Below are 25,573 nucleotides of genomic sequence, written 5' to 3'. Positions count from 1 at the left end.
AAGCAGGGAGCGCTCAGACCCTGCTCAGCCTCCCGGACCCGCGGGACAGCGCGATAAACTGAGGCTTCGGAAGGGCGCAGATCATGGGCTGGGGCTGGGTTTAGACTCGGGGGTTCCAAACCAGCGCCTGTGCTCTTCTGCCTCTCCCTCCTGCTGCCAATCCGGATGGAGAAATCTTTCACCACTGTAGTTAAGAGGGGAGCCAGCTCGGGTCTGGCGTCACACACTTGACGGTGGGACGGCTGCAGCGCCCTCTGCTCTTCTCAAGCCTGCTGCTTGACTTCCCCAGTCAGTTAATAAAAACTAGTTAAAATCGGGAGTCAGGCGGTAGTGCAGCGGTTAAGCGCACGTGGTGCAAAGCGCAAGGAATGGCATAAGGATCCCCACCTGTAGAGGAGTCGCTTCACAAGCAGTGAAGCAGGCCTGCAGGTGCCTATCTTTCTCTCCCACTCTGTCTTCCTCTCCTCTGTCCTATCCAACATCAATAACAACAACAATAAAACAAGGGCAACAAAAGGAAATAAAAATTTAAAAAATAATTAAAATCATTTATTAATGGGAGACAGAAATCAGAGTATCATTCTGGCACATGTGATGCCAGGGATAGAATCTGGGCTCCTATGTTTGAGGGTCCAGTGCTTTATCCACTGTACTACCTTCTGAGCTGCTATACTAGTTTTTAAATTCATTTAATGTGGAGGTCTAGGTGTCAGTGAGCTCAGATTACAATCTCCCAGCTGGTCAAGTAGCCCCCAACAACTCTCCCCAACCCTTCTTTGCACAACTGTGTTAACCTCCCTTAAACTGACCTTCAGGGGAAAGTGAATTCTTCCACTTAAAACTCTTGTTGAGCAGTGGTCATACCTCACTCTGCTGATGTGGGGAGCCACATGTGCCCTCAAGGTTGCTATTGGCATGACCACAGTCTTTGTTCAGACGGCCTTGCTTAAAAGTGAAGTTCCTGCTTCTTTACACCTTAGAGTCTTTGTTCACAGACAAGATGAGTTCCTGTCTCCCAATTCCACTTCCCCATGAATCACTCAGGACCTTCCAGATAACTGATTACCATGACAACACACCACTTCAATCAACAGTCCCCAACTGCTAACTCCTCCCTTTCCCTTGCCTTAAAAACAGCATCTTTGGTGCTAATAAACAGACTTGATCAGAATCTTGACTTGTCTCATTTCTCTTGCGTGTCTTGTCCCCTTCCCTCACCCTTCTTTCCTTGTCCTCACTCCCTCTCCTAGGTTAACCCACCTTGAAGGTCCCACGGGACGGGACATGCTGAGAAGCAATGCACTAACTTAACCCATCTTCCTTTCCCACTTTTCTCCAGCCCCTCCCCTCACCACCTCCAGCTGTTGGTCTCTGCCTGCTCCAACACACCTGTCTTTTTTCACAGCAGGGATCCTCCCTCTCCTTGCTGTGCCTCCATGCTGGTGGTTAACACTCTTATCCCCACACTCTGAGATAGCCAGAAATGGAGAGAAGTAGAGAGGGAAACAGATACCTGCAGCACTGCTTCACCCCATGAAGCTTCCCTCCTGCAGATGGGGACCAGGCTGCTTAAACTTGGGTCCTTGTGTATTGTGACGTGTGTTCAACCAATCGCCCCCACCCACCACACTCTAATTCAGCACCACCTTCCCTAACTAGGAACCTCCTCCTGGAACCGTGGGCACCATGACAATGGTCCTCACCCTTCTCTGAGAAGGTAGGATGTGCTCTTAGCAGGGGAGTGCCAGCATCTATGTGCCCTCCGCCAGCTGAGCTGTTGGGTAGCAACCAACAGCTTGGGCAAACACAGCACCCCTGCTGCATGAAGGCATGCATCTCACAGCTGCATATTCAGTGGAATGTGAAGTGCTGCCCATTGGCAGAACACGCCAGTGCACCTCAAGAGTGTTATACCCACTACAGTGGAGTCACTTTACACTGGACAAGAAGTCGATCTCTTTTATTGGGAAACCAATGTAACAACCCTAGACTCAATGAAAATGAAATCAGTAACTAAGACTCTGCAGGCCCCGTCCCCACCAGTACCAAGGCCTCTTGTACCAGTACCCCAGTTCCTCCAGCGCCCAAAAGGACTACCACATAAAGCAGCCAGGGTCAAACTCAGTGCCACGTTGCTTATGGTAAACCCCTCCACCCCACCCTCAGTTTGCATAGAGCCCAAATCAGCAGACTGAGTTCTAGGCTCGAAGAGGGAACGTGGGATTCCCTGGGTGGCAGGGAACCACAGCCACACCCTAACCTGCTCAAAGCCCCAAGTTAGCAAAGGAAGACAAAAGAAGACTGGCTTGCCCACCCACTCCCCTCCCTCCAGCCGCCCCTGCCAATAATCTCACATCCCTGATCAGTAACACTGTGATTCTGAGGTGCCAGTGGTGTTCCCAGCGGCTTCACCAGCCCCTGGCGATTACTGCAAAGATCCCAGAGCCCAGGGAAGTGGGGAGGCACGTGCCCCACCACTTGAGGGGGTTAGGGGATTAGGCAGCCAAGCTGCCACCCCCAGCTTGTGCCCAAGGTGCCACTGACCCCTCTCCCCTCTAGGACCCAATCCTCCTGCCAAAGAGAAATCAGTTCCAGGAGGCTTTTTCTCCCCCAGCAGGGAGGAAGGAAGGCCTGTGAGGCCTGGGATGGTTACACCAGCTTCTTGGCTTCAAAGAAGCTCTTGAGGTGCCGCATCTGCCAGACGCCGATGGCCACGAGGATGAGGGTTTGCAGGATGGACCACCACAACACCCGCTGGTTTGTGCTCTCACTGGTCTGCCGGAAGCGCTCCTCACGCCACTGCCAGGGGAAGAAGGGAGGAGCTGGAATTGGCTGTGCCCGACACACGATGCTACCACTACCAGGTTCCCTCCCAGGAGGATGCCCAGAGTCAACCAGCTTCAAAGGGTCCAAATGACTACAAAGCGCCACCCCAACAAGGAGCCACCCTCCCTCTCCCCAGTGGACAGCCCCAGGTGACCCACTGAATTCTGCGTTTGCTCATCTGTCAGGAACAGCCTTCATCTGGTCCTGCCCTGACAACTGGGGAAAGGTGAAAGCCTGGTATCACTCCACAGGACAGGACTGTTCTGCAGTGTGCAGGAGTAGGCGCACTCTGAAGCCCTTGCCCAGATCTCCCCGACTGCATCTTGAGGACCCTGCCCAGTGTATGTTCTGTGAGCTCTGTTCTGCTAGCTTTTACAGCCCAGGCCGCTTACACGTAAAAAAACGAGAGTCCTGGGGCCGGGACCATGCGCACCTGGGTAGGTGCACATATCACCATGTGCAAGGATCTGGGTTGGAGCCCCCACTCCCCACCTGCAGGAGGAACACTTCGTGAGTGGTGAGGCAGCTATCTATTGTTCTCTCTCCCTATCTTCCCTCCCCTCTCAATTTCTCTCTGTTCTTTCAAATGAAAATAGAAAGAAAAAGGAAAGAATGGCCACCAGAGCCATGGGTTTGCAGTGCAGGCACAATGCCCCAGCGATAACCCTGGTGAGGAGAGAGGGGGAGAGAGAAACAGACAGACAGACAGACACACCCTAGCTCCTCTAACAGCCAGCACTAATACTTCTGCTGGGGGAGGGTCCTCAACCAACAATGAATAGTAGCTATCTCTGTTCATTTACATTTTTGATGCCAGGGATCACATTCAGGACCTCACCCACTGAAGTGTGCACTCTCCATCCCTTTTGACAGGTTGCTGCCTACCAGTCCTTATCAATGCAGAGCCATTCAAATTGTGCCTGGCTCCTAGACAGAGTTTGAAACACCTTGTCCTGGAAGCACCCAGATACACAGGACTAGCATTTGAGGTACTGCAGGCAATCACTACCATGAGTCTGGTGTACGTAACAGTGGTTTAGAGCAATGATAGTCTCTGGAAAGCCTGTCTTGGGCTGGAGAGAGAGCTCACCAGGCAGGGAAGGGTAGGATGTATATGTCCACCCACTCACACAACTCAAATTCAAGTCCAGTCACCATAGGGGAGTGCCAAGGCACTTGTCTCTCTGAAATAACTCGCCAGGAAGCAGTGAAATCACACATGCCTGAGGCCCTGGCTCCACCAAAAAGCTTCTATCTTTTAATTGTTATCTTTACTTACCTATTAGATAGAGACAGCCAGAAATCAAAGAGGGAAGGGTGAGATAGAGAGGGAGAGAGGCAGAGACACCTGCAGCACTGCCTCACCACTTGTGAAACTTTCCCCCTGCAGGTGGGGACCAGGGGCTCAAACCTGGGTCCTTTTGCATTACAACACGTGCACTCAACCAGGTGTATCACCATCTGGCCCCAAAAGCTAATCTCTTTAAATTATTTTTTTCTGAGAGAAAGAGAAGATCACCACTCAGCTGTAGCATATGGTGGTGTTGGGAATCTGAGGCTGAGTCTCTGGGCTCTCAGGTACGCATGTCTAATGCTGAGCTATCTTCAGCAACTGAGTCTGAGCCTGTCTCCTTAATTCTTTTTTTTTTTTTCTTAATTAACTAACTTAATCCCTTTTGTTGCCCTTGTTGCATTATTGTAATTATTATTGTTATCATCGTTGTTGGATAGGACAGAGAGAAATGGAGAGAGGAGGAGAAGACAGAGAGGGGGAGAGACAGACACCTGCAGACCTGCTTCACCCCTTGTGAAGCGACTCCCCTGCAGGTGGGGAGCCGGGGGCTCGCACCAGGATCTTTGTGCTTTGCACCACTGCTTAACCTGCTGTGCTACCCCCGACTCCCCTGTCTCCTTAATTCTAAAGTCGAGTTTTGTTTTAATTGCCCCCAGGGTTATTGCTAGGGCTCGCTGCCTGCATGACAAATCCATTGTGGCCTTTCACTATTATTATTATTTTGTTAAGAAATAGAAATTGAGAAGGAAAAGGGAGACAGAGGGAAAGTGAGACACCTACAGCATTGCTTCACCACTCATCAAGCTTTCCACCCTGTAGGTGGGGACTGGGTATCTGAACCTGGGTCCTTGGGCATGCTAACATGTACACTCAACTGACATGCCACTGGTTGGCTCCACAAAGTGAATTAGTACCTTCCCCTCCCCAGCACCAACAGGTGAGCTGCTAGGTTTCATCTCAGATCTGGATGAGCCAGTGGGCAGCTTCAGGGACGAAGCCCGATGCTCCCAGCCCAACCACTTACCCGCTGGTAGTTCTGCTCTTTCTGGATCTGCTCCACTTGCTCCACGAGCTGCCGCACTCGGAGCTGCAACTCACTCAACTTGTCCTTAGCAGCGATTTCTGCATAGTCGTTGGCATGTTCACCCACCTGGATATCCAGGTGAACTCTCTGGGGACAGAAGAGACAATATGGAAAATCAGAGGCCCTGCACTGTGTTCCTGCCCAGGATGGAGGTGTGCCTCCCCCACCCCATCTTCAGTGAGTGTTCAGTTAGCCAGCACTGACTTGAGACCTGCTCAGTGTCCAGTCCTTTGTGTCTCTAGGCACATAGCCAGAATAAGCCTTGGTTAATGTTCTGACCCGGGCAGGCACAAACAAAGAGCTTAGCAATGCCCTGGAAGTTCACTGGAAACCCAATCTTAGCAGGAGACACAAAATCCAATCCCTTCATCCTATGCCCATGACGCCAGCAGTACCCAGTCCTCAACAGGGACAAAATGACAGATCCCACACAGCTCTACTTACCAACATGCCGCCAGCAAAAAGGGAAAACTTGGTGGAGTTGGAGTGAAGACAGATCTGGTGCTCACCAGGGGTGTGGGAGGTGAAAGTGAATCTGCCTTCGGAACCATACTGCCGGGCCAGGATGAGCTAGAGAGAAGGGTTTCCAATGAATGTAGGCAGAAGATTGGACGGAAACCGCTCTCAAAGTTCTCAGGGGCTCAGCAAGTGACAGTCAACAGCCTTTGGTACTCCACTCCAAAGCTGCTCGGCAGTACTTGCCAAAAACTTGTCTGAAAACTATTTAGGGCAGAGGTGAGGAATCTGACATTCGGTTGGCATGTAACTGCTCTGATGAGGAACTTTCTTTTATTCATAGCTCATGTCCTTTCGACATCTTTGGTGTATGGTTGTTTTGCTATCTGCTAAAATGAAAGGTAACAGCTAAAGGGCTTTAGCTTTGTTGGTCTAGCTGTATTCATCAGAGAGGAAAGGAGTCAGAGCATCACTGTTTTCTTTTTTAAATTTATTTATTGGACAGAGACAGAGAAATTGAAAGGGACGGTGGAGGTAGGGAGGAGAGAGACAGAGAGACACCCGCAGCCCTGCTTCGCTGCTTGTGAAGCTTTCCCCCCTGCAGGTGGGGACTGGGGGCTTGAACCTGGGTCCTTGCGCACTGCAATCTGTGTGCTCAGCCAGGTGTGGCCCCCACCTAATCCCCTAAAGCATCACTCTGGCACATTCCTGGGACTGAACTCAAGATCTCAAAGAGTAATGCCTTGTCTACTGTGCCACTTCCTGGGCTGCAGCTTTTTGTCTAGTTTCAATACCCTGTATCAAAATGTAAAGCTGATCATTTTTTTAAATATTTTATTTACTTATTAATGAGAAAGCCTTTTTTTAAAGATTTTATTTATTTATTAATGAGAAAGATAGGAGAGAGAGAAAGAGAAAGAACCAGACATCACTCTGGTACATGTGCTGCCAGGGATTGAACTCGGGACCTCATGCTTGAGAGTCTAGAGTCTCAGCCACTGCACCACGTCCCGGACCACACTGATGATTCTTTTTGAAAGCACTCTGTGTAATTCTAGTTGACTAGACGTCACGACTTCAGAGGTGACAATCCCCTTTGCTTTCCAGCACCCTGAGTGCACCTTACCACGACAAGGCAGGTGAACTTCCTTACTTCTAAGGCCAGGAAACAAATGTCTCAAGGAAGGAAACTGACTGGGAGACGTCAAGCAGCAGGCCTGAGAAGCGCGGAGAGCGCTGCAGCCGTCCAAGCCTGGCCCCGAGCTTAAACGCGGGACCTTCCCGACCACCGACTGTCAAGACCCGCTCGTCAGATGCGGAAGCAGGGAGAGGGAGTCTCAGCGCCTGCTCGACACGGCCTGGAGCTGGAGGGCAATGGGGGGCTCGGCGGGGCTTCATAGAGGGCGGCTCACCTTGTCCTCTGGGTCCTTCACCTCCACGAACATGCCAAGCCCGGGGGTCGCCGGCTGGTACTCCTCCCGCTGCTTGTCATAGAGCTGCGTCCGGTAGTTTCCTGGGGGTGGGGGGACGGGGGGGGGAAGCAGGGCGGGCCCAGATCAGCGACGGGCGAGGTGGGGCGGCGTCCGCTGCTGCCTCGGCTCCGGACATCTGATGGCCCCGCACCCCCTCCCAGTCCTGCTCCAGACCTCCCCCTCCCCCGCACCTATAACCATAGTCTCGTCGGGAATCTCCTCAATAAAGCACTTCTTCTCCGTCTCCCCGATGTGGAAGTAGAGCGCGCCTCCGCGAGCCGCGCAGCACAGCAGCAGCAAGTAGGCCCGCACCAGCCGGCCCAGCCCTGCTGCCGGCCGAGCCCCGGACACCCGCACGCCGCGCTCCGCCGCCATCTTCCCCACCTGCCCGCGCAGCCGCAATCGGCCGCGCCACGTCGCACTGCCGTCGCGCGGGGCCTGCCGGGACTGCGAGTTCGGCCATGTGGACTGCAAGTTCCGAGATGCCTCGCGGCCGTAGCGCGGCAGAACCTGATTGGGGCGCGGTACCTACCTGAAAACGAATTAGGACCCCCAGAACTGGCCCTCTCTTCAGCCGGCGTTGCTGGCCGTGATCAGCTTTTTGCAAATCTAAATCAAAAAATCTATGGCAGTTTGAGGTCACGGAGTGCATTTTGAGAGTTATGGGGATTCGAACCTAGAGCCCCACGCTTTCCATCTGCCATTCTCCCTCCTATTTTTAAAAGATTGAACTTGGGGTGTGAGGGGGAGAAATTAAAAAAAAAAAAATTTGAACTTGGAAAATATATGACACCGGGGCCAGGCAGCACCTGGTTAAGCACACACATTACAGAGCACAAGGACCCAGGTTCAAGTCACTGGTCCCCACCTGCAGAGGAAAAGCTTCACGAGTGGTGAAGCAATACTGCAGGTATTCTCTCCCTACCTCTCCCCCCTTCCCTCTCAATTTCTGTCTCTATCCAATAATAAATAAATATTAAAAACAAACAAAAAGGAAAATATATGACACCAACAATACACAAATTTTTCCTCGCAGGAAAATATGTTAAGCCCACCCCAAAGGCTTCCTTTAACTCCTCTTTGTCTCCTGAACCCCAGATCTTCACTTCCTAAACCTGATCTGTCTGTTCCCAGGGGGTCCCCCTGCCCCCAACACTTTGTCATCAGATAGTTCCCGAGACGGTTCATTTCAGGACCCAGGTTCGGTGGACAAGTGATTTGCAGGTAAAGTTGCATTGGGGGGGGGGGGGGTTAGGGGCCCAGGTTTCTGCACTCAATGTGACATCACAGATGTGGGTATATTTCGTCCCTGGGTTACATCTAAATCTCAGTTTATTTCTGAAGTTTTCTCTTTGGAGTGTGCAGTTTGTACTACGTCAAGGTTTCACAGAAATTGGAGATTGTGTCTTTATTTCGGTTTCTCCTTATTTTCTTTGAGTGCTAGAGATGGAAATTTACTGAGGATGTGTTCACAATTTGTTGTTGTTGTTGTTTATTTATTTATTTTTAACCAGAACACTGCACAGCTCTGGCTTATGGTGGTGTGGGAGACTGAACCTAGGACTTTAGAGCCTCAGGCATGAGAGTCTCTTTGCATAACCATTGTGCTTTCTAACCCCACCCTTCACATTTCTTCTTATGGGGAAAATTTCCTCTAATTTTCCTTAGAAACAGTATTTATTTTTTTTTAATATTTATTTATTCCCTTTTGTTGCCCTTGTTTTATTGTTGGAGTTATTATTGTTGTTGTTGCTGTCATTATTGGATAGGACAGAGAAAAATGGAGAGAGGAGAGGAAGACAGAGAGGGGGAGAGAAAGATAGACACCTGCAGACCTGCTTTACCACCTGTGAAGCGACTCCCCTGCAGGTGGGGAGCCGGGGGCTTGAACTGGGATCCTTGTGCCGGTCCTTGCACTTTGTGCCATGTGCACTTAACCCGCTGCGCTGCCACTCAACTCCCTATATTAAGGGTTATATATATATATATATATATATATATATATATATATATATATAATTTATTTATTCCCTTTTGTTGCCCTTGTTGTTTTGTTGTTGTAGTTATTGTTGTTACTGATGTCATTGTTGTTGGGTAGGACAGAGAGAAATGGAGAGAGGAGGGGAAGACAGAGAGGGGGAGAGAAAGACAGACACTGGCAGACCTGCTTCACCACCTGTGAAGCGACTCCCCTGCAGGTGGGGAGCCGGGGGCTTGAACCATGATCCTTACACCGGTCCTTGTGCTTTGTGCCACCTGCACTTAACCCACTGCGCTGCCGCCCGACTCCCAAAGGTTTTTTTTAAGATGCATTTATTAATGAGCAAGAGAGAGAGCCAGAATATGACTCTTAACAGAAGTGGGGACCTTGTGCTTGAGAGTCCAATGCTCCCACTACTCAACTGGTAGAGTGCAGAACTTGTACTGCATGTACCAGAAAGATACTCTGGCTTCTCTTTCTCTAGCTATCTCTGTCTCTAGTTTTCTAGTGCTCTCTCACCTGTGAAACTATCTCTTTGTTTTGCCATCAGAGTAATCACTGAGGTTCAGTGCTAGCGCTATGAATCCACTGCTCCTGGCAGCCTTTTTTTTTTTTTTCCATTTTATTGGGTTGCATAGAGAGAAGTTGAGAAGGGAGGAGGAGACAGAAAGAGAGAGATAGACACCTGTAGACCTGCTTCACTGCTTATAAAGCACCCCCCTGTAGGTGGCGAGTGAGGGCTCAAACCAGGATCCTTGTGTGGGTCCTTGTGCTTATTACTATGTGCACTTAACTGGGTATGCTAGTGCCCAGCCCCATGAAACTCTCTATCATACGAAATAAGTCTTTCTTTTTAAAAGATATTATAAAGGGCCAGGTGGTGGCACACCCAGTTGAGCGCACACATTACTATGTGAAAGGGCCCAGGCTTGAGCCACCACTTCCTTTTTTTAAAAGATTTTATTTATTTATTCATGAGAAATTATAGGAGAGAAAAGGCCAGACATCACTCTGGTACATATGCTGCCAGGGACTGAACTCAGGACCTCATGCTTGAAAGTCCAATGCTTTATACACTGTGCCACCTCCCATATCACTGAGCCCCCACTTCCCACCTGAATTTGGAAACTATATAAAGCAGGTCTGCAGGTGTCTGTCTCTCACCCTCTCTAGCTTCCCCTCCCCTCTCAATTCCTCCCTGTGCTGATATAAAATAGACAAAAAATATTATAGGTTCGGAAATCCCTTTCTAGAGATGGTCAGAAAGAACAGAAGTTTTCCCATAGGTCTGGAGGCAGACATAGTGCATGGCGGTGTCCTGGAGATGATGTGGAGGTCACAGGCCAACCATGAGAACCCACTTGACCACAGAGCATAACTTCACATGGTAGTGCTTCTGTACACAACATTTTATCCTCCTGCACCCCGCATTAGTTCATCATGGAAATATTGAGGCGGGAACACCACAACCAAAGCCAGGCTTAGAGTATCATGAGACTAGGTTTTTCTGTTGTTATATCTCACCAAATCCGGGAGATGTTACAGAGATGTGGACTCTGACATATGAGGTCCCGAATTCAATTCCTGACATTACATGTGCCAGAGTGATGCTTTGGTGTCACATCTCTCCTCCCTCTTCCTCTCCCTCTCCCTCCCCCCTCCCCTCCCCCTCCCCCTCATATTAATAAATTAATCCTTTAAAAAAGACTTTAGGGAGCTGGGCGGTAGTGCAGCAGGTTAAGCGCACGTGGCGCAAAGCCCAAGGACCGTTGTAAGGATCCCGGTTCGAGCCCCCAGCTCCCCACTTTGAGGGGAGTCGCTTCACAGATGGTGAAGCAGGTCTGCAGGTGTCTGTCTTCCTCTCCCCCTCTCTCCATTTCTCTCTGTCCTATCCAACAACAACGACATCAAAGACAATAGCTACAACAACAATAAAAGCAAGGGCAACAAAAAGGAAATAAATAAATATTTTAAAAAAAAGATTTTAGTGGGTAGTTATGAAAAGACTTTCATGCTTGAGGCTCTCAAGTCCCAAATTCAATCCCCCACACCGCCATAAGCCAGAGCTAAGCAGTGCTCTGGTTAAAAAAAAAAAAAGAGTTGGGGGGTAGCGCAGCAGGTTAAGCACAGGTGACCCAAAGCACAAGAACCAGCATAAGGATCCCGGTTCGAGCCCCTGTCTTCCCACCTGCAGGGGAGTCACTTCACAAGTGGTGAAGCAGGTCTGCAGGTGTCTTTCTCTCCCCCTCTCTGTCTTCCCCTCCTCTCTCCATTTCTCTCTGTCCTATCGAACAATGACAACATCAATAACAACAACAATAAAACAACAAGGGCAACAAAAGGGAATAAATAAATAAACAAATATATTAAAAATATATTTTAGTGGGGCCAGATGATGGCACACCTGGTTAAACGCACATATTACAGTGCATGAGGACCCAGATTCAAGCCCCTGGTCCCCAACTACAGGGGGAAAGCTTCATGAGTGGTGAAGCAGGTCTACAGATATGTCTCTGTCTCTTTCTCCTCTGTATATCTCCCCCTCCCCTTTCTCTCTGTCTCTATCCAATAATATGTAAATAAATAAACAAATAAAATATTTTAGTTAATTGTTTATGTGATAGGAAGGGAGAAAGCGAACCAGACACCATCTAGTACATTACTGCAGGGGGCCATCCCAGGCTACATGAATCCATGAATCTGTTTCTTTTCTTTTCTTTTTTTCTTTTACCAGAGCACTGCTCAGCTCTGGCTTATGATGATGCTGGGGATTATATCTGGGACCTCAGAGCTGCAGGTATGAAAGTCTTTTTGCAGAATCACAATGCCTTGTCATCCCTCATAATTTCTGGATTCTGTGCCTTGAAAGCTCACAGTGTGGTGAGGGAGGTAGCATAATGGCTCTGAAAAGACTCTCATGTCTGAGGCTCCCAGGTCCCTAGTTCAGCCCCTTGAACCACATAAGCCAGACCTGACAGTGCTCAGGAAAAATAAACAACTATCTTACTGTGAAGCCACTGGCGTCCTATCTCCTTACATGCATGTCACTGTAGGGCCAAAGAATTTCCCCTTTTGTCCCTTTGGGGGGTTCTGTGTGCCACCTGATCATTGGACCATTCCATAGGACAGTGCTATATGCAATGTGGTATGTGGGCCAGCAAAGGTCCTTGAGTGTCTGATCTAGGTCTGCAGTGAGATAAGAAGAAGATTCAGGGGATCAGGCGGTAGCACAGCAGGTTAAGCACACATGGTACAAGGCACAAGGGCCAGCATAAGGATCCCGGTTCCAGCCCCTGGCTCCCCACCTGCAGGGGGGTCGCTTCACAAACAGTGAAGCAGGTCTGCAGGTGTCTGTCTTTCTCTCCCCCTCTCTGTCTTCCCCTCCTCTCTTGGTTTCCCTCTGTCCTATCCAACAACAATGATAACAACAACAATAACCACAACGATGATAAAACAACAAGGGCAACAAAAGAGAAAACATAGCCTCCAGGAGCAGTGGATTTGTGGTGCAGGCACCAAGCCCCAGCAATAACCCTGTAGGAAGAAAAATGAAGAAGTACAGGGGAGTCGCTTCACAGGCAATGAAGCAGGTCTGCAGGTGTCTATGTTTCTCTCCCCTCTCTGTCTTCCCCTCCTCTCTCCATTTCTCTCTGTCTTATCCAACAATGACATAAATAACGACAATAATAACTACAACAATAAAACAAGAATGACAACAAAAAGAAATAAATAAATATAAAAAAGTATTTAAAAAAAGAAGAGGATTCAGGGGATTGCTAAAATAGCTCCCTTGGGTAGTGTGTTGCTTGGCCATGTGTGTGGCCCTACTACATTGAAGGAAACTTTGAGGCTGTGGCTTCTTCTTCATCATCATAATCTTTAATTAATTAATTAATTTTATTGCCACCAGTGCTATTACTTGGGCTCAATGCTGGCACTACATATCCAGCACTCCTGGCAGTTATTCCCCCTTTATTTTTCTCTACTTTATTTGATAGTACAGAGAGAAATTGAGACGGGAAGAGGAGAAAGGCAGAAAGAAAGAGAGACACATACTTGCTTCACTGGTGGGAACTGAAGATCTGAACCCAGGTCCTTGTGCATGGTAATGTGTACACTCAACCGGGCATGCCACCACCTAGCCCCAGTGCAGTGGCTTCTTTCCCTCTCTCTGACTCTTTCCTGTCTCACTCTATCTTAAAAAGTCATCCCAGAATATGGGATGATCTCACTCTCAGGCCGAAGTTGAAAAACAAGATTAGAAAAGAAAACACAAGTAGAACCTGAAATGGAATTGGCGTATTGCACCAAAATAAAAGACTCTGGGGTGGGTGGGTGGGTGGGAAGAATACAGGTCCATGAAAGATGATGAATGACATAGTGGGGGTTGTATTGTTAAATGGGAATCTGGGGAATGTTATGCATGTACAAACTATTGTATTTACTGTTGAATGTAAAACATTAATTCCCCAATAAAGAAATAAATTATTTAAAAAAAATAAAAATAAAATAAAAACCAAAAACTCAAAAAAAAAAAGTCATCCCAGAGTGGTAAAGTCCCAGAAATAACTGAAAATAAAAAGAGAGAGAAGAAAACATAAATAGAATAAATAAGTGTGTTTGAACTTTTCATCCAAATTTAGTATTGATGTGACATCCAAGCACGTAATCAAGTCCATTTTTGTTGTATTTTACAAAAGTACTGGTTAAGGGACTGGGTATTGGAGCACCTGGTTGAGCACACACATCACAGTCCACAAGGACCCAGGTTTAAACCCCCATCCCACCTGCAGGGAGGAAGCTTCATGAGTGGTGGATCAGGGTTTCAGGTGTTTCTCTACCTCTCTCTCTCCCCCTTCCCTTTAAATTTCTATCTCCATCCAATAATAAATAAATATATATTTATATAAATGTTATATATTTTATACATATTTATATTCCAGAGTAATTGCTGAGGCTTGATGCCTGCACCATGAATCCACTGCTCCTGGCGGCCATTTTTCATTTTTTAAACAATTTTTTAAGGATTGTATTTATTTATTTATTTATTTATTCCCTTTTGTTGCCCTTGTTTTATTGTTGTAGTTATTGTTGTTGTTGATGATGTCATCGTTGTTGGATAGGACAGAGAGAAATGGAGAGAGAAGGGGAAGACAGAGGGGGGAGAGAAAGACAGACACCTTTACACCTGCTTCACCACTTGTGAATTGACCCCCTGCAGGTGGGGATCCAGGGGCTCGAACTGTGATCCTTAAGCCGGTCCTTACACCACGTGAGCTTAACCCGCTCCAACTCCCCATTTTTCATTTTTATTGGCTAGGACAGAAAGAAGTTGAGAGAGGAAGGGGAGATATGGCAGGAGGGAGACAGAGAGACATCAGAAGACCTGATTCACTGCTTGTAAAGTGACCCCCCTGTAGGTGGGGCCCCAGGGGCTTGAATTGGGATCCTTGTGTAGGTCCTTGTGCTTTGTACTATGTGTGCCCAGCCCCCAATAAATAAATTAAAATATATATATATATATATATATATATATATAGGTTAAATAGAGATTGGAAACTTTGTGACATTTTTTTCCTTTTTACCAGAACACTGCTCAGCTCTGGTTTATGGTGGTACAGGGGGTTATAGCTTGGATTTTGGAGCCTCAGGCATGACAGTCTGTTAGCATAACCTTTATGCTATCTACTCCCACCCAAAACTTAGTAACTTTAATGAGATGTATTAAAAGAAAACACAAGTCGAACCTGAAATGGAATTAGAGTATTACACCAAAGTAAAAGACTCTGGGGTGGGTGGGTGGGTGGGGAGAATACAGGTCCATGAAAAATGATGAATGAAATAGTGGGGGTTGTATTGTTAAATGGGAATCTGGGGAATGTTATGCATGTTAAAAAAAAAAAAAAAAAAGAAGTAGAAACGCAAAGCAGAAATTGACTGAGTTTGGAGTATGGCACCAAAGTAAGAAAGCAGAAGTACACTAGAGTTTGCAGTGAGTACCTCCCTAATACTTCCTCTCCACTTTTCCAAGCTTTGGGTCCATGATTGCTCAACAAATTTGTTTGGCTTTGTATGTTAACTCTCTTTTCAGTCACCAGGTTCCAGGTGTCATCAGGATGCCGGCCAGGCTTCCCTGGATTGAAGACCCCACCAATATGTCCTGGAGCTCAGCTTCCCCAGAGACCCACCCTACTAGGGAAAGAGAGAGGCAGACTGGGAGTATGGACCGACCAGTCAACGCCCATGTTCAGCGGGGAAGCAATTACAGAAGCCAGACCTTCCACCTTCTGCAACCCACAATGACCCTGGGTCCATGCTCCCAGAGGGCTAGAGAATGGGAAAGCTATTGGGGAGGGGATGGGATATGGAGATTGGGTGGTGGGAATTGTGTGGAGTTGTACCCCTCCTACCCTATAAAAAATAAAATAAAATAAATTAAAAATAAATTAAAAAAAGACTACTACTACTACTACGACGACGACGACGTTTGGGAGGCTTACATGAACACTAAACCAAACCATATCAGTCCTTCACTATAAACAAGTGGTGGGAATGGCAATTGCGGTTCAGGACCACGGACAGCACTCCAGAGCCTCTCGGAATACCTCGGGCTAACCCAATTCTCAAATCCAGAAGCTTTTCAGTCCTTGTCTTTATCAACTTTCCTAAAGCATTTGCTTTTTGTTAACATCTGCAATTGTCATCTGTTTGTTGTTGTTGTTGTTGAAAGGTCATTCTCAATGAGGAAATAAAAAAACATTCATTTAGGATTATCAACAGACCACACTGCTAAAATGAGGTAGCTAGAGTATGATCACTTAGAACACTATGTTGACCTTGCTCCTTTGCTTTTCAATGGGCATTTATTTGTGTCTTTTTTTATAATTATTTATTTATTTTCCCTTTTGTTGCCCTTGTTTTTTTATTGTTGTTGTAGTTGTTGTTATTGATGTTGTTGTTGTTAGATAGGACAGAGAGAAATGGAGAGAGGAGGGGAAGACAGAGGAGGGGAGAGAAAGACAGACACCTCCAGACCTGCTTCACCGCCTGTGAAGCGGCTCCCCTGCCGGTGGGGAGTCGGGGCTCGAGCCTGGATCCGTATGCTGGTCCTTGCTCTTTAACCTGCTGCGCTACTGCCCGACTCCCTACTTATTTGCTTTTATTTATTAAATTTTATTAATCTACTCTGTTAATAAAAGAGAGATACAGAGAGAAAAATTCAGGGAAACTAGAGCACTGATCAGCTCTGGCTTATGGTGGTCCTGAGGATAAAACCTGGGACATCAGAACTGCAGTCATGAAAGTTTTTTTTTTTTTTTGTGCCTCCAGAGTTATCACTGGGACTCGATGCCTTCACTACTAAATCCACTGCTCCTAGAGGCTATTTTTTCCCTTTTGTTGCCCTTGTTGTTTATTGTTATTGTTATTATTGCTGTTGTAGTTGTTGGATAGGACAGAGAAAAATCGAGAGAGGAGGGGAAGATAGAGAGGGGGAGAGAAAGATACACACCTGTGGACCTGCTTCACTACTTGTGAAGCAACCCCCCCCCCCCCGCAGATGGGGAGCCAGGGGCTCAAACCGGGATCCTTACTCTGATCCTTGTGCTTCGTGCCATGTGTGCTTAACCTGTTGCACCACCGCCCAGCCCCCAGCATGAAAGATTTTTGCAAAAACCATTATGCTGTCTCCCCAGCCTTTTCAGCGTGCTCTTAGAAGACAAGAGACTAGGGAGTCAGGCGGTAGCACAGCAGGTTTGCAGGTGTCTATCTTTCTCTCCCCCTCTCTGTCTTTCCCTCCCCTCTACATTTCTCTCGGTCCTATCCAACAACGACGACATCAATAACAACAAGAGTAATAGCTACAACAATAAAAACAACAAGGGCAACAAAAAGGAAAAAATAAATAAATATTTAAAAAAAATTTTTAAAAGAGGGAGTCAGGCGGTAGCGCAGGGGGTTAAGCATATGCGGTGCAAAGCGCAAGGACCCGCGGAAGGATCCGGGTTGGAGCCCTGGCTCCCCACCTGCAGGGGAGTCCCATCACAAGCGGTGAAGTAGGTCTGCAGGTGTCGATCTTTCTCTCCCTCCAACTCTTCCCCTCCTCTCTCCATTTCTCTCTGTCCTATCTAACAACGATGACATCAATAACAACAACAATAATAACTAAAACAAGAATTTAAAAAAAGACAACAAGGGCAACAAAAGGGAAAATAAAATTAAAAAGTTAAATTAAAAAAAAAAGAAGACAAGAGACTAGTCTTCCTCATTTTCACATTTAGCATATGTGGGTTTGGTGCATTTTTATGTGAGCATATGCCTGCCACATAGCAGCTGGGTGGCACTGAGCAAGTTTGACTTCTCCTTGCAACTGTTTCCTCAGATGTTAACTTAGAGTAACATTAAAGTTATTTCACAGAGTTCTTATACTCACTCAGTTAATGCACTTAAAAGTATTAGAATAGCAGCCTAGGAGGTGGCATAGTGGATAGATAGTGTGTTGAACTCACAAGCACAAGATCTTCAGTTCAATCTCCAAACTGCATATGCCAGAGTGATGCTTTCTGGTTCTTTCTCCTCTTTCTTTCTTTTTGTTTTTATTTTTTCAGATAGAGAGAAAGAGTGAAAGAGATAATAACACTTAAGCTTTCTCCAATATGGTGGAGGTTGGTCGTGAATCTGGGTCATGCACACGATAAAGCAGAAGACTATCCTATAAATAAATGTTTTTTAATTATGTTTATTTAATTTCCCTTTTGTTGCCCTTGTTGTCTTTTTACTGGTGTTGTAGTTATTATTGTTGTTGTTGATGATGTTGTCACTGGTGGAGAGGACAGAGAGAAATGGAGAGAGGAGGGGAAGACAGAGGGGGAGAGAAAGATAGACACCTACAGACCTGCTTAACCACTTGTGAAGTGACTCCCCTGCAGGTGGAGGATCCTTAGCCGGTCCTTGGGCTTTGTGCCACGTGCACTTAACCTGCTGAGCTGCCGCCTGACTCCTTAAATAAATGTTTTTAAAATAATTATGAGGGGCTTGGGTGGTAGCTCAGCGGGTTAAGTGCACTTGGCGCGAAGCACAAGGACTGGTGTAAGGATCCTGGTTCAAGCCCCTGGCTCCCCACCTGCAGAGGGGTCGCTTCACAGGTGGTGAAGCAAGTCTGCAGGTGTCTATCTTTCTCTTTCCCTCTCTGCCTTCCCCTTCTCTCTCAACTTCCCTCTGTCTTATCCAACAACAATGACATCAATAACAATAATAATAATCACAACAATGATAAAACAACAAGGACAACAACAAAAAAGGGGGAAAATGGCCTCCAGGAGCAGTGGATTCATAGTGCAGGCACCGAGCCCCAACAATAATCCTGGTGGCAAATAATAATAATAATTATGACAATGCCTGGCACAGAAGAATAAAGAGATCAACATCATCATCTTTTTTTTATCACCAGAGTGCTGCTCACCTCTGGCTTATGGTGGTGCTGGGAACTGAACCTGGGGTCAAAAAAGTCTTTTTGGCCAGGGGTAGATAGCATAATGGTTATGCAAACAGACTGCCATGCCTGAGACTCTAAAGTCCCAGGTTCAATCCCCTGCACCAACATAAACCAGGGCTGAGCAGTGCTCTGGTGAATAAAAAAAGTTTTTAAAAAAAGTCTTTTTGCAGAACCATTATGTTATCCATTATGCCCCCATCATTAAATATATATATATATATATATATATATATTTGATAGACACATGTAAATTGAGATGGGATGGGAGATAGAGAGGGAAAGAAAGAGATACCTGCAGCCCTGATTCACCGCTTGCAAGGCTTCCCCCCTGCAGGTGGTGACCAGGGAATTGAACCCCAGTCCTTGAGCATGGTGACATGTGCTCCCAACCAGGTGTGCCACCACCTAGACTCCATTGCCATCATTTTTTAAGTGTTGCTGAATAAAGCCCTGGGCATCTGTGGAGACCAGAACCTAGGAGTGGAGAGTTTTGTCCTGCTGCCTGGGTGGGTCTAAAGCTCCACTTTGAGCTGTTTGAATCTGCACTGTTTTCCCAATCCAAGCTTTGGGTTTGTTTGGATTGGTCGAGAGAGAGAGAGAAGGCAAAGAAAGAAGTAGCCAGCCAAACTCCTGTAGGAAGCACTAATGTACACAAGATGAGCCCCAGACCTATTTGGCTGGATACCACGAGGCTTTGAGGAAGGTCTCCCCATTCTCAGGGTGGATCTTATCCTGCCCATCTCCAAGGAAGCCACTGAATGCTATAGGACCCCCAGCCCACTTGAAGTGATGTTCCAGTGAACATTGAGATTAGCCATCCCCCAGACACAGTTGTGCAGAAAAAGATAACAGTAACTAAGACTACCAGACCCAGAACAATGGGTTGAAGATCCCCACCCCCCACCCCAACCTTGCCACATCAGCTTCTGTGAGGACCTTTCTGCTCTCAGCCTACAGCCCTCAGTATAAGCTGGATCTGCCCTTTCTTTGTTCAGGGCCCAGAATTATTTAAGAGCTTGAGCTCTTTCTGTGGTTGATTAATGTTAATAAACTATGTTCTCCTCACATTCCTGGAGCATCTCTTGGATCTCTAGAGTAAAAGTTTCTGTCATAACATTTTTTTTTGTAACAGCTTGACCTGGGTCCTTACCCTTTCCTCCTGTCACCATCCTTCCACTCCAAGTTGTGTGGACCCTTTTCCTTTTGCACTTCTATTCCTGTCAACTTCTTGCACCCTCCAGGTTCACCCAGGACCCCTTCGCTTTGGTTCCCTAGTTCAGAAGGTGCAGGGTCTGTCACTGCCTGACCCCTCAGCAGCTCAGCCCAATCCACCTCTCTGCCCTGTTTCCATTACCTGTCATCCTCTGGTCCCAGAGATGGTCCACTGACTAACTAACTACAAGGTGAGCCTTGGTCCTTCTTGCTAAATTGTCACACACAGACATCCAGCTCCCACTCAGGAAGCCTGTAGCCATTCTTCAGGGCTTAGGTCAAATCTGCCCCTTCCTGTCATATGCAAGCAAACTATTCCTAAAACTTTGTGAGAACTACTATCTTTGGGAGGTATGAGGGTGTGGATACAGAGTTTTGGTGATGGTTGCATTGGGGAACTATACCCTTTAATAATAGAACTTTGTGACCTTGTAACCTACTATTAATCACAAACAACAACAACAACAACAAAATATATATATATATATGTATATGATCTGGGGCCAGGCAGTAGCGCACACAGTACTATGCACGAGGACTGGGGTTTGAGCCACAGCTCCTCACCTGCAAGGAGGACATTTCACTCTCTCTCTCTCCCCCATCATCCTTCTCAATTTCTCTAATTTCTACTGAATGAGAAGGTGGAGAGCCGCCAGAAGTGGTAGATTCTAGTGCCCGCACTGAGCCCCTGCGACGGGAAGCAAAACAAACATGTATATATTAAATAAAATAAATAAATATCGCAGGAGGGGGGGAAATAAATAAATATCTGCCCCTTCTAAGCAAACGAAGACACTTCCTTTTCTGAACTCTCCCTCCAGCCCCAAAACTCCTTTGCAGCGGCCTGGAAGGTGACTGCAGTGGCTAGAGCACTGGACTTGCAAGCATGAGGTCCCTGGGATCTCTTGTGCCTGAGTGACGTCTCCCCATCTCTCATTAATAGAAATATCTTCAAAATAACACAAAACCAGGTTTGCCTTTCTCACTGAGGCTCACCAAGCTACTCCCCCCCCCTTGAGGGGTCAAGTTCAGGTCGTGCACTGGCCCCCCTCCCCCATCAGTTCCTGGCCCTGGCTGAGATCCGTTACCCCAGCAAGCAGCACCCGGCGATGGCCAGGCTGGGTGTCCCCCTCCCCCCACCCTGCAGCCCAGGGGGCGGGACCACGCGGGGGCTCCCGGGAGCTGCGGTCCGCACCGCCCCAGCCTCCGCAGACCCGCGCGCAGGCGGCTCGGGGCGCCGGCAAAGTGGCGGGGGCCTGCGGGGCGCGGGGCCTCGGGCGGTCCCCGGGCGGGGATGGGGCGTCCCGCCGGCGCTGCCCTGCCGCTGCTGCTGGCGCTGCTGCTGGCGCGGGCGGGCGGCGGGGGCGCCGTGTATCTGGAGGTGCGTGAGCTGGAGCAGAAGTGCTTCATCCAGGAGGTCCCCGAGGGCACGGTGGTCATAGGTGCGCGCACCCGCCGCATGGTCAACAAGTGGGGTGGACACGGGTGGCAGGGGGGAGTCAGCACCCTTCCCCAGGTCTTTGGGGGGCCTGGGTGGTGGGTCTGGGTCACCGGTAGATGGGATGCGCCCGGGCCGTTTCTCCATTAGGAAAATACAAGACTGAGCTGTACGACCCGGCTGCGGTCAAGTTCCAGCCCTCCCCGCAGTGGATCAACCTGTTCGTGCTGGTCAAGGACCCCGAGAACAAGGTGAGGCAGGCCTGACTTCCTCCAGATCACCCCCCACCCTTCACAGCTCCCACAAGCTCCCAGCATCAGTGCCTGGACCTCCTCAAACCCCACCACCACTACCATTTCTCATACCCTCAGAAGAAGAGGGTCGGGTGTTTGGTGCACCCGTTACCATGCACAAGGACCTGGGTTCGAGCCCCTGCTCTCCACCTGCACGGTGTATGCTTCAGGAGCAGTAAAGCAGGCCTACAAGTGTCTCTCTTTCTCTCCCTTTCTATCTCTACCTCCCCCTCTCAGTTTGTCTCTGTTCTACTCAATAAAATGGAAAATGGCCACCAGGAGCTGTGGATTGATAGGGCAGACACTGAGCCCCAGCAATAATCCTGGTGGTAATAAAAAAAAAAAATCAAGAAATATATATTTAAAATAAGCAGATAATTTAAAAAGAAAGAAAGAGGAAAGGGGAGGACAAGGAGGGACAGGCTCTTGCTTGGGCAGTGTTGGGGGGGGTCCCACCCGGGAGGTCCCACCCACTCCTTTCCAACCTGACTCTGGGAGTCTGGGATACACACAGCATTTATCTCTCAGAAACAAGTCCCTGGCCAGCATGTCTCTCTGTGTGTTTATTATTATCTTTGTTTATTAGGTAGAGGCAGCCAGAACTCCAGAGGATACGGGGAAATAGGGAGGGAGAAAGAGAGGCATCTGTAGCCCTACTTTACGACTTGTGAAGCTTTCCCCTGCAGGTGGGGACCAGAGGCTCAAACCCAAATCCTTGGGCATTGTAACATGTGCACTCAACCAGGTTTGCCACCGCCGGCCTGATGGCTAGCTTCTCTGTGCTCACTGGTGACTGCTTCTTCTAGAACCTTCTATCCCGTCAGTATGGCCCCCAGGGCAGCTTCACCTTCACCTCCCAGTCCCCTGGGGAGCACCAGGTCTGTCTTCACCTCCAGTCCACCCTGCTGACCCTCTACTACGGTGGCAAGCTAGTGAGTGGCAGAGCACAGCATGCACGTGTCCAACACGAGTCATATCTCTGTTTCTCCACACCTGCTGTTTTTTGGACATGGGGCTCCAGGCAGGCAGGGTCCTTTGAAGTCTTTGAGGACCCTGAGGACAGGGGGTGCCTACATCAGTGTACAAAACTGGCTAAAGAGATAGCATAATTGTTCTGCAAAAGACTTTCATGCCTGAAGCAACAGAGGCCTCAGGTTCAATCCCCAGCATCACATTAAACCAGAGCTAAACAGTGCTCTGGTGTGTGTCTTTTTCCATCTCTCTCTCTATATATAAATAAGAAAAACATAAGAAAGGAAGAAAGAAAGAAAGAAAGAAAGAAAGAAAGAAAGAAAGAAAGAGGAAGAAAGAAAGAAAGAAAGGAAGGAAGGAAGAGGAAGAAAGAAAGAGAAACTGCTTGGGGCCTGGGAGATGGTATAGTGAGGTCCCCAGTGTCAGTGTCTGTTTCCTTCTCTCCCTCTCTCTTTCTCCACTTACCAGGGCACTGCCCAGCTCTGGTTTATGGTGGGAGTGGTATTGAACTTGGGACTTTAGGACCTCCTGAATGAGGATCTTTTTACATAACCATTATGCTATCTTTCCCTGCCCTATAAATATTTTTTTTTTGCCTCAGGGTTATTGCTGGGGATCAGTACCTTCATTATGAATCCACTGCTGCTGGAGGCTATTTTTTCCCCTTTTATTGCCTTTGTTGTTTATCATTGTTGTTACTATTGTTAGGACAGAGAGAACTCAAGAGAGGATGGGAAGACAGAGGGGGAGAGAAAGATAGACACCTGCAGACCTGCTTCACCGCCTGTGAAGTGACACGCGCCCCCCGCAGGTGGGGAGCCCAGGGTTCCAACCAGGATCCTTACGCTGGTCCTTGCGCTTTGTGCTATGTGCGCTTAACCCGCTGTGCTATCGCCCCACCCCCTTAAATAAAATCTTTTTAAAAGAAGAAGGGTGGGAGGGAGCAAGAAAGAAGCTGATGGTCTGCGCCAAAGCAGACTGCAATGTGGACACCTAGGTTTTTGGCAGAGAGGTGAGACTGAAGCCCTTGATCTTCCCCACACTTTTTTTTTTCTCTTTATTGGTTTACAGTTAATAGTAAAACACAGCAGTTTGTACATGTGTAACATTTCTCAGTTTTCCACATAAACAACTCAACCCTCTCTAGGTTCTCTTCTGCCATCAAGTTGCAGGACCTGAACTCCCTTCCCCTAGTCTTTTACTTTGGTGCGATACACCAAACCCAATCCAAGTTCTGCTTTGTGTTTTCTTATTTTTCAACTTCTCAACTTCTTTTCTTTTTTTATTATTAGTAATTTGATAATTATTGACAAGACTGTGAGGTAAGAGGGGTACAATTCCCACCACCAAAGTGCCATATCCCATCCTCTACATTGGAGGCTTCCCTATCCTTTATCCCTCTGAAAGTGTGGACCAAAGATCTCTATGGGGTGCAGAAGGTCAGAGGTTGGAATTCTGTAATTGTTTCTCTGATGGCCATGGGCGTTGACAGATCGATCCATATCCCCAGCCTGTCTCTACCTTTCCACACACTTTTGTGTATTTATGTACTTACTTACTTTGCACAAAGCTGGGCCCTCACACATCCATGATCTTGACACTCCAGGTCACTTTTTCATTTGAATGAAAAAGTCTCAGATACAGAGAAAGAGATACCAGAGCATCAGAACCCCCCTCCAGAGTCCTAGCATCTTCCAGTGATATCAGGGCTTGAATCTAAGCAATACAGATGCCCTGCTCAGGGAGCTGTCTCTCCAGCTGTGACGCCCACCTTTTGACTCCCCCAGACCATTCATTTGGATATGCAGTTGGGGGAGCACATTGATGACTACGAGGACTTGGGGGCCGGCGACAAGCTGAGCCAGCTGCACCTACGCCTGCAGCAGCTGGTAGAGCAAGTGGGAAAGATCCAGAAGGAGCAGGAGTACCAGAGGGTGAGGATGCCCAGTGGGGATGGGGTGGGCAGCCCAGAGGAGTGGAGTGGTCCTTCTAGCTCCTTCCCCAGTGGAGGGGATCACGTCCAGCCAGACATCTCCTGTCTCTTCACCACCCCCCACCCCACCCCACAGTGGCGAGAGTAGCGCTTCCGGCAGACCAGCGAGAGCACCAACCAGCGGGTGCTGTGGTGGTCTTTCCTGCACACCCTCATCCTCCTGGCCCTTGGCATCTGGCAAATGACACACTTCAAGGACTTCTTCACAGCCAAGAAGCTAGTATAGACAGACAGATGGACACCAGAGACCAGAGGCCTCACACACACACACCTCCCTTCCTGACCCACAGGAAATGGCCTACCCTGGATACTTTGTGGCCTCCATCATCTTCTGTAGCCATCGTGGAGCTGAGAGGATGGGTTTCCAGCTGGACACATGAAGCAGGGACATCTGAAGCTGAACAGGAGGGACTGAGGGGCCACACTCCCCCACACACACCCCATGTTAATCAGGATGGATGTGCACTGTCTCAAATGGAGAAACCAGAGTGAATATAAATTATATCTGCAGACCTCCTGACATCAGCATTTCTTTTAAAAAAATATTATATTGGGAGTCAGGTGGTAGTGCAGTGGGTTAAGTGCATGTGGCGCAAAGCGCAAGGACCAGAGTCAAGGTCCCTGTTCAAGCCCCCAGCTCCCCACCTGCAGGGGAGTCGCTTCACAGGCGGTGAAGCAGGTCTGCAGGTGTCTCTCTTTCTCTCCCCCTCTCTGTCTTCCCCTCCTCTCTCCATTTCTCTCTGTCCTATCCAACAACAATGATATCAATAACTACAACAATAAAACAACAAGGGCAACAAAAGGGTGTTGTTTTAGCCGGGCTGGCTTCACGGGCGGGTAACAGATGACCCAGGACTCATGCCTGGGTTGTACGCAGTATCTCTTTATTCATGCAGGACGCAGGGCAATCTATACCAAGCTAAGCTAAACTAAACTACTACAAACAATCTTGTCCTTATAAATATACTAGCCCAGTAGGGTGGGAACAGGATGCGCTGCAGAGAGGGTGGAGAGAAAAGTGACTGGTGAAAATCAGAGTATGACAAGGAGAGGGGGCGG

At 48.0% G+C, this 25,573-nt stretch overlaps 1 protein-coding gene and 1 pseudogene across 1 annotated transcript; one reads left to right on the top strand and one right to left on the bottom strand.

The window, feature by feature from the left end:
• Positions 1-1,944: 1,944 nt before the first annotated feature.
• Positions 1,945-7,536, bottom strand: LOC103114629 (transmembrane emp24 domain-containing protein 9). Its single transcript, XM_007524329.3, has 5 exons — positions 7,324-7,536; positions 7,073-7,173; positions 5,649-5,774; positions 5,145-5,291; positions 1,945-2,799 (listed from the first exon to the last, which is right to left on the bottom strand). The coding sequence occupies exons 1-5, from the start codon at positions 7,505-7,507 to the stop codon at positions 2,650-2,652; spliced, it is 708 nt and encodes a 235-aa protein (XP_007524391.1). The 5' UTR covers positions 7,508-7,536; the 3' UTR covers positions 1,945-2,649.
• Positions 7,537-21,112: 13,576 nt separating this feature from the next.
• Positions 21,113-24,740, top strand: LOC103114630 (transmembrane emp24 domain-containing protein 9-like; annotated as a pseudogene).
• Positions 24,741-25,573: the final 833 nt, after the last annotated feature.

The sequence above is a fragment of the Erinaceus europaeus genome, chromosome 9 (assembly GCF_950295315.1).
Source record: "Erinaceus europaeus chromosome 9, mEriEur2.1, whole genome shotgun sequence".
Classification (NCBI taxonomy): domain Eukaryota; kingdom Metazoa; phylum Chordata; class Mammalia; order Eulipotyphla; family Erinaceidae; genus Erinaceus; species Erinaceus europaeus.
This window is presented reverse-complemented; position numbering and strand designations above follow the sequence as displayed.